The sequence below is a fragment of the Xenopus tropicalis genome, chromosome 1, assembly GCF_000004195.4.
Source record: "Xenopus tropicalis strain Nigerian chromosome 1, UCB_Xtro_10.0, whole genome shotgun sequence".
NCBI lineage: Eukaryota > Metazoa > Chordata > Amphibia > Anura > Pipidae > Xenopus > Xenopus tropicalis.
The window spans coordinates 27,871,144-27,885,498 of NC_030677.2; the positions used below are offsets into that span (position 1 = coordinate 27,871,144).

General features: G+C 40.5%; 1 protein-coding gene across 1 annotated transcript in view; it reads left to right on the plus strand.

The window, feature by feature from the left end:
• cc2d2a (coiled-coil and C2 domain containing 2A) overlaps window positions 1–14,355 on the plus strand; it is a 55,923-nt gene that overhangs the window by 13,261 nt on the left and 28,307 nt on the right. The window contains exons 12-16 of the mRNA XM_002938643.5: window positions 5,922–6,028; window positions 8,846–8,986; window positions 10,671–10,827; window positions 11,969–12,201; window positions 13,039–13,216. Of these exons, the coding sequence (XP_002938689.2) occupies window positions 5,922–6,028; window positions 8,846–8,986; window positions 10,671–10,827; window positions 11,969–12,201; window positions 13,039–13,216 (816 nt within the window). The remainder of the gene's footprint in view (window positions 1–5,921; window positions 6,029–8,845; window positions 8,987–10,670; window positions 10,828–11,968; window positions 12,202–13,038; window positions 13,217–14,355) is intronic.

The window sequence follows — 14,355 nt, forward strand, 5'->3', positions numbered from 1 at the left end:
TAATTTACTCTACCATTTAAAATTTTATTCTTGAACCAACAAATGTATTTTTAATTATAATATTGGTGTGTAGGCGCCATCTCAGTGCATTGTGCCTGAGTCTGAGCTTTCAGAAGGGGCCAGCGCTACACATTAGCTAACCTATTGTTTCTCCTACTCCCATGTAACTGGAGGAGTCCCAAGCCGGACTTGGATTTCTTACTATTGAGTGCTATTCTGATACCTACTGGGAGCTGCTATCTTGCTCCCTTCCCATTGTTCTGCTGATCGGCTGCTGGGAGGGGGGTATCACTCCAACTTGCAGCGCAGCAGTAAAGTGTGACTGAAGTTTATCAGAGAACAGGTCACGTGGCTGTGGCACCCTGGGAAATAAAGAATACGGCTAGCCCCATGTGAAATTTCAAAATTAAATATAAAATAAATCTGTTTGTGTTTTTAAAAAATGGATTTCAGTGCAGAGAGAGAAGCTCTATTAATTGATTTTCCCATGACAGTATTCCTTTAAACAGAGAGTAGCTCAAGGCACATTACAGACACAACTTTATACTGAAACACATTGGTTATTTTTGGGCACCTCTACTTTAGTGGCAGTGGGAAAAAACTAGGAAGTTTTATCCCCTTTTTCCTACATAGTTGATATTTTTGGATTATCATGCAATCCTGTCTCTTCTTGAGGGTTTACTGTAATCCACTGGTGAAGGGGGTGAAAAATCCCGGAGTAGTTTAGTACTGTTTTTATCACAAAGAGAAAATAAACTAGCAATTTTACATTAAGGCCCTTATCTCCTAATTGGTTATTTCAGCAGAATTACAGAATACAGACACAAAAAGGTGGAAGCTCACAAAACAAAACATTTCCACATTTTGCAAAGAGACCTCATCCTAAAGGCTATAGGAAAAAATGAAAACCTTTGTGTATAACACTTGTTTAACTATTACACAAACATCTTGGACATCACAACATTTTAACCCTTTAAGTGCCAAGGGACGTAGATTCTACGTCCTAGGTACCAAGGGACCAAAGTGCCATGGGACGTAGAATCTACGTCCAATGGCACTGTCGGGTTTACAAGCGCTGCGCTCGCTTTTAAAGCAGCGCAGCGCTTGTAAACCCCTCAGATCCCCCTAGGCAACGAGCAATGAAAAACATACTCACCGATCCGGGTCCCCCAGCCGCACCGATCGCGTCGCCAGCCAATGACAGCAGTGGACACGCGTTGATGACGTGTCCACTGCTGTCCCTTTAAATAGCGCCGCCTACTGTCGGCTCCCTCACTCCTGCTGCGCACTTCGGACAAGATGGAGCTCCCCTGCTGCCTTCCTGCTGGATTGATCGCCCCTGATCGCCCCTGATCGTCTGCCTGCCTTGGGTAAGCTGAACTACAACTCTCTACCACTGTTTATTTTGCTTATTTCTATCTCAACTGTCTAAAAAATTTTTTTTTTTTTTTTTTTTTTGCATTTTTTCTTCTATCTTTGTCATTATTACACTTTTGTACACATACACACTTATTTACAACTTTCCCAAGCACACACAGACACTTACACACACACAGACACTTACACTTACACTTACACTTTTTTTTTTTTTTTTTTTTCTTTCTTTCTTTGCTTTCTTTGGCAGTCTTTTTTTTTTACTAAAACTTTATTTCTGATCTTGCTCTATAATTATCTGATTTATTTGGTTGCATTTTAGTGTTTTTTTGGCATTTTCATAATTGATTTCTGTTTTTGAATTATTCTATTGCACTGTAACTTTTTTTATTGCTATTGGGTGCTGAATTTGCAGTGACGTTGGTGGATCCAGGGCTCTTACCGATTTCATTGCAACTATTGTTCTTTGATTGCTTTTAGTGGTTTTATTCCATTTGATTTCAGTTGTTCTAGAAAGGTCCAGAGGTGCTAAGATTGTTCTGGTAGTTTCTATTGCCAAGGGTTAGGCTGATGCCACACGAGGCGTAGGGCTGATTTTTTCAGCAAGTGGAAAAACGCTTGCCGAAAATTCAGCCCTACGCCTGCTACTTGTTCCTGCACCTGAATGAATGGGATACGCTCGGGTGCAGGCACGTGTAGCCGATATACGCATGAAAACGCGAGACTTTGCATTCTCACGCGTTTTCATGCGTATATCGGCTACATGTGCCTGCACCCGAGCGTATCCCATTCATTCGGGTGCAGGCAAAAAAAAAGGGGTGCATAGAGTGCAGCCCCAATATTATGCATTTTCAGGTTTGGCGGCCATGTACTTATGTGCAACCAGACATAGGTATCGTTTTATTCAGGGGAACTTGCAGATTGATGGTTAGTAAGTTTTTGGTAGTTGCCATGGAGATTTTGGGGAGAAATCTAGGTTTGTATCTGGTTTTTCCTTGATTTCTGACCAAAGCGCTGACTTCTGCAAGGGACTGCGGCCACAATTTTCCATGTAGAAAGAGAAGAGTGGTGTCTCTGAATAGCTGAAGGTGTGCACTTTTCGTAAATATATAGATTGTGGGGGTTATTCCACAGGTAGGGGGGGTTAACACTGAAAAACTGCAGGTAGTGCACATAGAGCGCAGCCCCCAAAATTTCAACTGAAATTGCCCTTATGCATTGCCCCTGTTTTGGGGCATTTGGTGGCCACGTCTTTATGTACACCCATACATATGGGGTATCGTTTTATTCAGGGGAACTTGCAGATTGATGGTTAGTAAGTTTTTGGTAGTTGCCATGGAGATTTTGGGGAGAAATCTAGGTTTGTATCTGGTTTTTCCTTGATTTCTGACCAAAGCGCTAACTTCTGCAAGGGACTGCGGCCACAATTTTCCATGTAGAAAGAGGAGAGTGGCGTCTCTGAATAGCTGAAGGTGTGCACTTTTCAGAAATATATAGTTTGCGGGGGTTATTTCACAGGTTATGGGTGTGTTTAGACTAAATAACTGCAGATAGAGCACAGCCCCCCTTATGCATTGCCCCTGTTTGGGGGCATTTGGTAGCCACGTCTTTATGTGCACCCATACATATGGGGTATCGTTTTATTCAGGGGAACTTGCAAATTGAGGTTTAGTAAGTTTTTGGTAGTTGCCATGGAGATTTTGGGGAGAAATCTAGGTTTTTATCTGGTTTTTCCTTGATTTCTGACCAAAATCTAGGGTTGTATCTGGTTTTTCCTTGATTTCTGACCAAAGCGCTGACTTCTGCAAGGGACTGCGGCCACAATTTTCCATGTAGAAAGAGAAGAGTGGTGTCTCTGAATAGCTGAAGGTGTGCACTTTTCGTAAATATATAGATTGTGGGGGTATCTCACAGGTAGGGGGGGTTATCACTGAAAAACTGCAGGTAGTGCACATAGAGCGCAGCCCCCAAAATTTCAACTGAAATTCCCCTTATGCATTGCCCCTGTTTTGGGGCATTTGGTGGCCACGTCTTTATGTGCACCCATACATATGGGGTATCGTTTTATTCAGGGGAACTTGCAGATTGATGGTTAGTAAGTTTTTGGTAGTTGCCATGGAGATTTTGGGGAGAAATCTAGGTTTGTATCTAGTTTTTCCTTGATTTCTGACCAAAGCGCTAACTTCTGCAAGGGACTGCGGCCACAATTTTCCATGTAGAAAGAGAAGAGTGGTGTCTCTGAATAGCTGAAGGTGTGCACTTTTCGTAAATATATAGATTGTGGGGGTTATCTCACAGGTAGGGGGGGTTAACACTGAAAAACTGCAGGTAGTGCACATAGAGCGCAGCCCCCAAAATTTCAACTGAAATTGCCCTTATGCATTGCCCCTGTTTTGGGGCATTTGGTGGCCACGTCTTTATGTGCACCCATACATATGGGGTATCGTTTTATTCAGGGGAACTTGCAAATTGAGGTTTAGTAAGTTTTTGGTAGTTGCCATGGAGATTTTGGGGAGAAATCTAGGTTTTTATCTGGTTTTTCCTTGATTTCTGACCAAAATCTAGGGTTGTATCTGGTTTTTCCTTGATTTCTGACCAAAGCGCTGACTTCTGCAAGGGACTGCGGCCACAATTTTCCATGTAGAAAGAGAAGAGTGGTGTCTCTGAATAGCTGAAGGTGTGCACTTTTCATAAATATATATATTGTGGGGGTTATCTCACAGGTAGGGGGGGTTAACACTGAAAAACTGCAGGTAGTGCACATAGAGCGCAGCCCCCAAAATTTCAACTGAAATTCCCCTTATGCATTGCCCCTGTTTTGGGGCATTTGGTGGCCACGTCTTTATGTGCACCCATACATATGGGGTATCGTTTTTTTCAGGGGAACTTGCAGATTGATGGTTAGTAAGTTTTTGGTAGTTGCCATGGAGATTTTGGGGAGAAATCTAGGGTTGTATCTGGTTTTTCCTTGATTTCTGACCAAAGCGCTGACTTCTGCAAGGGACTGCGGCCACAATTTTCCATGTAGAAAGAGAAGAGTGGTGTCTCTGAATAGCTGAAGGTGTGCACTTTTCGTAAATATATAGATTGTGGGGGTTATCTCACAGGTAGGGGGGGTTAACACTGAAAAACTGCAGGTAGTGCACATAGAGCGCAGCCCCCAAAATTTCAACTGAAATTGCCCTTATGCATTGCCCCTGTTTTGGGGCATTTGGTGGCCACGTCTTTATGTGCACCCATACATATGGGGTATCGTTTTATTCTGGGGAACTTGCAGATTGATGGTTAGTAAGTTTTTGGTAGTTGCCATGGAGATTTTGGGGAGAAATCTAGGTTTTTTATCTGGTTTTTCCTTGATTTCTGACCAAAGCGCTTACTTCTGCAAGGGACTGCGGCCACAATTTTCCATGTAGAAAGAGAAGAGTGGTGTCTCTGAATAGCTGAAGGTGTGCACTTTTCAGAAATATATAGTTTGTGGGGGTTATTTCACAGGTAGGGGGGGTTAACACTGAAAAACTGCAGGAAGTGCACATAGAGCGCAGCCCCCACATTTTTAGCTGTAATTGCCCTTGTGCATTGCCCCTGCTTTGGAGTGTTTGGTGCCCATGTCTTTATGTGCACCCATACATATGGGGCATCATTTTATTCAGGAGAAGTTTGTCTTTCAAATATGCCTTTGTTAGAAAATTTTTATGAGATTTTTTTTTGTCAAATCCACATTTGATCATGCGTCCAAGTTTACGTTTTAGAAAAAAAAAAAATGTCATAAAAAGTTCCAAATTTCACAATGCACTGACAAAAGGTATTTGGCTTTTGAGTGAAAACTACATTGCACCTAGAAACCTGAAGGTCTGTAGTTTCTAAAGATACCAAACATGAGGGGATATTTTAGATTTACATATAAGTTATGCTGCATCAACTGTTACAAGCGCTTTTCTGCTTTGTTCTGGTGTGATATTGTACTAAGTATTGCCTTAGTTTGGGGGTTACTTCTGGACAGGAACTGTGAGTGAAGTAAGTGAGTAAAATTAACTTTTCTATGGAAAAAAACCTCAAAATATACAGAAATTTTTCATAATTTTATTTTTTTTTTACATATTTCACCCAAAATACACATCATATCTCCAGAAAAGTTATAAAATTTGGTATGTATGTCGAAGCCCAATTAGTGACGAAAAAAACGATATATAATTTCCCTAGTTTCGTGGAGGTTTTCCTACCAAAAAACATTGTTAAAGTGAATGAGTACAAAATGCTTAAAAAACGTCTGGCACTGGGGGGAACCGAAATGACGAATTCGGCTGGCACTTAAAGGGTTAAGCCACCACAGAGCATTAGTCTTACTTTACCCACTGTGTATAGCTCAACACAGGCCAACGCTTGAAAAGGGATCTGTTTTCATGTGCCTGTCTACAAAACATATGCGGAGGAAACAGACAATCCACTATATGTGCCCTTGCCCTAAATGATTCAGGATGATTTTGCTGGTTGAATTGTTGCATCTAGTTATTGTTGATCCAATGATCTTGATTTTGTTTTTTTGAAAGCTTCATGCTTTGAGGAATGCTGTGCAGAACATCTATGGAATCAGAGCAGCAAACAGCTCCAGGACGTTTGTTGAACAAAGTATATCTGAATACAAACTGGAGATCAGGTACTGCTTTTAATCAGCTAGAAAGCAAACTGCGTAATTACAAGAGAGCTCCTTTATGAGCTTTAAACATAGCACAATTATGCCATTTAATATCCCACATACAGAGGGATTCATGGTTACTTGTTCTCTATACTAGCACGAGTTAGCCTTTTGAACTTAATTTGTTGCATGATGTGGAGCAAGGGAGCTCTGTGTCTGCTCTGACCAAGTGGTAAGTAGAGGGCTTGCACTGTGTATTGTACTTATGGGTGCTTGATATTACAAGGACATGTTAGTGCATACCTATATCCTTTTATAGATGTGTTGGTAGGTTACCTAGTCACACTGGGTGTATCCTTGCCAACATTATTAGCCACAAGTTATTACGTGCTTTCATTGCCCCTTGTCACTCATGTTAATGCAAATTGCCTTGACCTGTGCACACACCTTATCTCAGGTGGGCAGGGACGTTTTTCCAAGGGATCCCTTGTGTAAGTGCAGGTTCCCTTTTTAATATTATAAAGGAATATTAAGAACGTTTAAAAGCATGTCACTCTGTATTGCAGGTTTTTGATATTGACCAGATGTAGCCTGGCACATTGGCTTGCCTGTAGCTTAGGGCTTGCCAGCATACCCATTCAGTTAACTAAATTTCTGCCTATTACTTCTCTTTGTGTAAATCAGTGCTTGCAAGAGCTCTGGCAGTTTTCACATAAAATCGACTTATTTGGAAATCTTTAGCAAACCTCATTCAAACTAAATTCCTCTCCTAAATGGAAAGATTTACAGTGTTATAATGTTACCTCCAGGATTTCTCTTGTTTATTTAATTACACTTATAAATCTCTATTTGAGACAAGTCATTTGAAAGGCCTGTCAAAAGATTTACTGTAGGAATGCGTGCCTTGTGTTGTGTGAAGGGAGCAGGCTGTATTTGGTCAGGACAGCTCCTCTCTCTCTAACTCTTCTGGGATGATCATAGAACCACTGGCCTTATGTATAGGGTAGACTTTTGCCAGTGGCAGCAATGCAAAGAGGAAAGGGGAATCGGGTAGGGAAAGGCAAAAGATGTCATTGCTCTCTGATTTCTGAACAGGAGCTTGCTGGGCTAAAGCAAGAGAGCAGCATGCTAAGTAAAGTTAGCCATACATGTTCTTATTATCTCTTATTTATAAAGGGTAACACAATTTTAAGATCTACTCATTTGGCAAGGTCCCCAAGTAAGCGGATCTTGTCCCAATTTGCCCGTCCACATTCAGGGCCAAATTCAGCTGATCTGACCATTGGCCTGATATCAGGATCATTAGGAAAGGACTGCATCAATATGCCAGTTAGGTTCCCTTTTCCCTATGAGCCCTATACATGGGTCAATCAGCTGCCTTTTGGTCTGGATGGGCATCTTATATTGTCACATGTATGGTCAGCTTAAATAGCCTTCTCATTTCCAATTAGCTGCAGCTCTTCTCAGCTGGCAGGAATGCTGCCGGACCTCCAGCAAGAGGATCTGAGACTCTGTCTTGATTATACCCATTCTCTTGATTCAGTGTGCTCATGTATTTTAAACCTTACTTAGAAAAAAAATACTTTATAGAAATTATGTATATTACATGGTTGCAAAATAAGTGTACCGTAGGGCTTATTATGAACACAATGCAAAGTGCAGCATTCAGGCACAAATCAGTTTTTTTCCTAATATGTATTATTTTTCCCCAGAATCCTTTCATGTTAATCATTGGAGGCAGTTTTAGGGATAAGGGATATTAGGGATAATCTGCAGATACACCACTCTAATGCATGAGAGGTCCTTGGTTGACTCTTCTGAAACAGGTCACCCTTGTTTGGCAGGTAAACAGAAGTTGTTTTTTAAATAATAAGAAACCCAAGATGGAGATAAAGCCAAACGAGTGGAATGTAAGGTTTCCAGATGATCCGTGGGAAGATATCTATGAGAAAAAAAGCCCATGCATAGATGTTTTATAGTACTGGCAGTTTGTGGGTGGCTTGAAAAGAGGGTTTTTGGTGTGTTTGTTTCCCTCTGTCACTGTGAGTAAATGTAGTTTAGCGGGCTCATTAATAAGGCAAAAGGTTGAAATAACATCTGCTCTCTGGAATAATAGTTCCACATGGCGGTTTTATTGCGCCAAGAGGAAATTTACTGGTCTGTCAGTCCCTGTAAGGCCTTGAGGTCTGCTACATTACCTCATGCAGAAAGGGTTCAAATGGGTGAGCTCCGACATTCTCAGTACATTGTTTTACTTGCGTATGGGTTTAATAAGTACTTCTAATAAACTTGTGTTCTCAAGAGAGAAGCTCTAATTAGAATCATACTTCTCGAGACATTAACTGTGCAAAACTGCATTCCCTTCCGCTAACTTCTTTTGGAGTTTTTCTTAAGTTATAATAAAACATTGCTATTAATAAGGATTGTAATCTCTGCCAGCCTAGTAGCCATTGCACCATTAAGTCCAGTAATTTGTATTGTTTTGTAATGGATATCCCCCGCACTGCTTAACTGTGAAAAATCATAAATTTACCCTTGACTGGCAAACAAGAAAGCACATCTGATTTGCCCTTTAAGTGCTAATGGTGAACAAGAAAGCACGTCTGATTTGCTAGAAGATCAGTGTTCACCGTCACTGCCCCTGGTGGATGTGTTGGCCAGTTGGCTCATTGTAGATTGCAGAATATGCAAAACTCTTGTTAGCCCCTGCCCTCTAGCATCCTTGCTATTCTATCTGCACCAATATCTATTAAAGAGTCTACAGAACTGATTATTTTGTATTTTTATAAAGCTGATTAACTTATATATTTATCATGACATTTTAAATATTCATATCAGGCAAACAAGAAAGCTGCGGGACACAGAGCAACAGAAAGACCGAATGCTTCTCAAGTCCATCATAAAAGTTTGGAAAGAAATGAAGTCTCTTCGTGACTTTCAGAAGTTTACCAATACATCCATGAAGCTCTTCTTGCGGAAGTAGGTTAAAGAGATACTGACACCAGAACTTATATTTTTATATCATCATCTCATCAGGTTGAGAAGGGACAGTCAGGTTTAGGAACTTTAAAGGAACAGTAACACCAAAAAATTAAAGCGTATAAAAGTAACTAAAATGTAATGTGCTGCTGCCCTGCACTGGTAAAAGTTGTGTGTTTACTTCAGAAAGTCTACTATAATTTATATAAATAAGCTGCTGTGTAGCCATGGAGGCAGCCATTCAAAGGAGAAAAGGCACAGGCACATAGCAGATAACAGATAAAACACTATTGTATTCTACAGAACTTATCTGTTATCTGCTATGTAACCTGTGCATTTTCTCCTTTTTTCCAGCTTGAATGGCTGCCCCCGTGGCTACACAGCAGCTTATTATATAAATTATAGTAGTGTTCCTGTAGCAAACACACCAGTTTTACCAGTGCACGGCAACAGTGCATTATATTTTTATTACTTTAAAGCTATTTCATTTTTTGGAGTTACTGTTCCTTTAAGTAACTATTACTTACAGAAGCAGCCCTACTGGTAAAAAACAATCAACATGATCTTATTCCTAGCAACATTGCAGTCTTCCTTCGTTATCTATTTTTTATAGTTTTTGAATTATTTGCCTTCCTCTTCTACATCTTTCCAGTTTTACCATTGTTTCTTTTTATTCTTTAACTTTCTATTCAGTCCCTTTCCTAATCAAATTCCAGTCTATCATTCAAACCACTGCCTGGTTGCTAAGGTAAACCTCACCCTAGCAACCTGATAACTGATGAAATTGCAAATTGGAGAGCTGCTGAACAAAAAAAGCTAAGTAACTTAAAACCCATAAAAAGTGAAAACCAATTGCAAATTGTCTCGAATTGTCTTGAATATAAATGTCTGTCTTTTAAAGGTGCACAACCTCTTTAATATTTTGAAGAGTAGTTTTTTTTTGTGTCAGTATTACGAAACAAGAAACAATGATGTGAATACATATGCAGAAAGCTTGCCCTTACTGACATGGAGACACATATGAAATACACATGCATAAAGCTAACACACAAATTTTTTTTTTTAATTAGAATTTGTGTAATTAGAATTAAATATGGATGTGTGCAAATATATATATTTACCTAGGGTAGGTAACAGATCCCCTTTTCACCTTGCCGAAATGAATGTGCTCAAAGTGAGAGAAGGAACCAGTATGCATGAGAAATTAATAGACACATTGCTTGGCATTGACTCAAACCGCTGCAATTAGGAATCACAACATTCCATCATCTTAAAAGCAATGTTAATATAAAAACGACATTAATGTGGGGATGATTGCCTTTAAGGCAAAAGCTCGGCTTAAGAAATAACTCTTCTTTTATACAGAGCAAAGCTGAGAAATATTTGCGGTTAATTTGTTAATTATTCTCTACTTGTGCTTTAAATTTGCCAGTATACTAATTTTGTCCATATGGTGTTGCATTTTTAATTATTTTTCCCTTCTAACTTTGGATGGTGAACATTTTTATAGCATTTACAGAGTATTGCCAGAATAAATAAATAAATAAAAATACAACTCCACCAATCGTACTCTCCACTATACTCCACTTGCACAAGGTATGGGTTACATGGGAAATGAAATGGCTTCTTGGCTAGTCATTGTTAAAGCTAAATAAAAAAAAATTCTGCTTGCCTTAACTCACAGGGAAGATGTCAATAAGAAATCCGATGAGGAGGCACACGAAGCTGAAATCCAGGCCGAGATACAAGAGCTGATTGAAGAGTATATGGAAGACTACGAAAAAGATATGGTGCAATATAAAAGTGATTTGCAGAAGTGGAAGTCATGGAGGAAAGCACAGGTGGGATTATTTCTTGTGGTACAGACAGATTGAAATGACAAGGAAACCTTTCACTGGGATCCCTTTAGTGCACCTGATGGCTAGTAACCATGTCACATTGATGCAAGCCAAAGGGAGGGTGGGCATTCTCAGGATCACTATGTGCCTGCACTTCCAATTATGCTAATGCACATGTGTGGCTTTCTTACAGTAGTGTGCATACTCCCGATCTTGGTCTCAGTGCAGGAGCAGTGCATTATGTTGGGTTTTTTTTTTTGTTTTTTGAATTACTTTGCAGTTTTTTCTAAACTTTGGCATTTAAACAGCTAAACGGTAACATATAGATTGGATTGTATAGCACTGCAGAGCACACTAAAGGTATGCCTGTCAAATGATTTAACATGTTTGTTAGATTTTCCTTGTCCTTTAAGCAGTTACAGGCTATGGTTCATTTCTTAAAACTTTATGTACATCTCAGTTTTTGGTGAGATTTAAATCAGTGACATAGCGGTTAATGAGGAACAATGAAAGAATCCGTTTCTGAGTCTTTGCTTTAGGGCAGTGGCACACGGGGAGATTAGTTGCGATAAATAGTCAGTACCACGGTTGACTAATCTCCCCGACATGCCACGGGCAAGAACATAAATCGCAAGGAAACTTCGGATGACTTTGGGTAACTATGTGCCATTGCCCTTGGGGTAAAGACACACAGAGCAACTAGTAGCAGCTACTTGTCATGGGTACAAAAATAGACAATGCTGATCATTTACTGATATTTGTCTCTGCGTGTATAGTATTGTCTATGGAAAGGTATTTTTTGTCATTAAGTAGCTGCTACTAAGTAGCTCCGTGTGTCTTTACCCTTAGAGGTGATTGATAAATCTGCAGAAAATGAACATGCAGGATATCCTGTGCATGTCCTGAGTGATTGACTGCTACAAGCTAAGGTATAAGCAGACCAGCTAAAATCTTTCCACAAATTATATTAAGTTTCAACCACTGAGGTTCACAGACACATTCCCTGCTTTCCACTTCTAATTAAAAGCGCAACTTACATACTTGACTATTCATTATTAAATAAATGAATGGAAATAGGATAAACAGATTTGCTCTCTTTTTTGTTACATGGGCTATAACTAAAACAATTGATGTTTGTAAATAGAAGCTGAAGAAAAAAAAGAAAAAAGAAGGTGCTGATGAGGAAGAGGAATTGGGTGCTAGCCATACTGGAGAGGAGCTCCCCAAGCCTGTTCCCCCTGAAATAATAGACAAAAAAGATGTTGAGCAACAGGTTCGAGAGAAGGCAGCTCACATCAGAAGGAAACCTGGAGAACCTATACTGATACCAGAAATGAATCTGTCAGGAGCTGTGACACCCAATGAGTTGTGCCCAAGGTACTGTAAAATATGGCCTTTCTAAGGAGAGTTGAAGCCTTGCTTAGCTCCATTATGGTTTAATTAGATGTAGCAGGGTTTTACATATGAGCTGTTTTGTGTGATATATTTTATAGACACTTACACGTAGATTGTTCAGAGGAATAGTTTTTAGTATGTATGTATGTATGTATGTATATCTTTATTTATAAAGCGCTACTTATGTACGCAGCGCTGTACAGTAGAATACATTAATACAAACAGGGGGTTAAAGATAATGGATAAATACAAAGTACAACAATAAATACAAGGCACAGTTGCAATAAGAGTCAGAAACACAAGATGAAGGAGGTCCCTGCCCCGTAGAGCTTACAATCTATATGGGAGGGTAACTAACAGACACAAATAGGCAAATATAATTGCTGTAGGTCACAGTGGGTGACACTACAATATAAGTGCCAGTTCCAAGATCAGGTGCTAGGTGAGTGCTCCAAAAGGTAGTCTTTTAGTTTGGTTTTAAAAAGACTGGGGGAGGATTCTCTCCGGAGGAAATCGGGGAGGGCATTCCAAATGTAAGGGGCAGCAAGGCAGAAAGGTTTAAGGCGGGAAACAGCAGTAGTAGTGGGGGGCGCAACCAAACAGTTGCTCTGTGAGGAACGAAGGAGTCGGCCATTTTAGTGTAAATCGCCTCAAAATTACAGATGGGCCTTTCTCAAAGATAAGCTACAAGCAGGACCAAAATGTCCTCATATATATGAACTATGTAAATAAATAATTTTAATCTTTTCTGGTGAATGCTGTTTTTTAAATGTGTGTGTATAAGAGTATGTATATATATAAATCTTTTCTTTATTCCAGGGTAGAAGTACAGAGGCGGGAGGACATACAAAAACATTCTTTGTTCATTAGAATCCTTTTCAACAATAAAGAAGTTTCTAGAACAATAGCAAAACGATTGGGCTCAGACTTCAGAGTTCATCTGGGCGAAATATTCAATTTGCAAATCTTCAATTTGCCTGAAAGCATAAAATTGGAGGTACAGACTGAATTCTGACAAGCATCTGGGCATGGAAAATTAGGTTTTTGGCTCTAGGCATAATGATTGGTTTAAAGAATATTTGTAGACTCTACTTCTATGGGTGGGGCTAAACATCTATGTTCAACATTACAGTCAAAGCAGACCCTACTATTGCATCTGGTACACATTTCAGTTCATTGGATTGAGCTGTACGAAATGTGCCCATAACTTGGTACACTAGATGTAGTAGGAAGAAATTGTGTATTGGTAATAGTAGCAGAGGGCATAGCCCTTGGGAGAGACTGTGGCTGTTGGATAGCAGGTACAGTAGGGAGAGATGGTGCCTATAGTAGCAGTGGGGATAATAGCCTCTGGGAAGGGACTGGGGCTGTGGGATAGCAGGTATAGTAGGGAGAGAGGTGCCTATAGTAGCAGTGGGGGGGATAATATCCTCTGGGAAGGGACTGTGGCTGTGGGATAGCAGGTATAGTAGGGAGAGATGGTGCCTATAGTAGCAGTGGGGGGATAATAGCCTCTGGGAAGGGACTGTGGCTGTGGGATAGCAGGTATAGTAGGGAGAGATGGTGCCTATAGTAGCAGTGGGATAATAGCCTCTGGGAAGGGACTGTGGCTGTGGGACAGCAGGTATAGTAGAGAGAGATGGTGCCTATAGTAGCAGTGGGGGGATAATAGCCTCTGGGAAGGGACTGTGGCTGTGGGATAGCAGGTATAGTAGGGAGAGATGGTGCCTATAGTAGCAGTGGGGGGATAATAGCCTCTGGGAAGGAACTGTGGCAATGGAATAGCAGGTTTAGTAGGGAGAGATGGCATCTATATCAGTGCTGTCCAACTTCTGTGGTACCGAGGGCCGGAATTTTTCCGACCTACGTGGTAGAGGGCCGATAATGGAAGCCAGTTTTGACCACTCCCCTTTTTGAAACTGCACCCACTTGAAACCACACCCATGTTATCACATGACCATACCCATATTAATGGTTGTAGTACAGCAAATACCTGCCATACTCTGCCTTCCCTACCCTGCCTGTGTGTGCCATACTCTGCCTTCCCTACCCTGCCTGCATGTGCCATACTCTGCCTTCCCTACCCTGCCTGTGTGTGCCATACTCTGCCTTCCCTACCCTGCCTGTGTGTGCCAT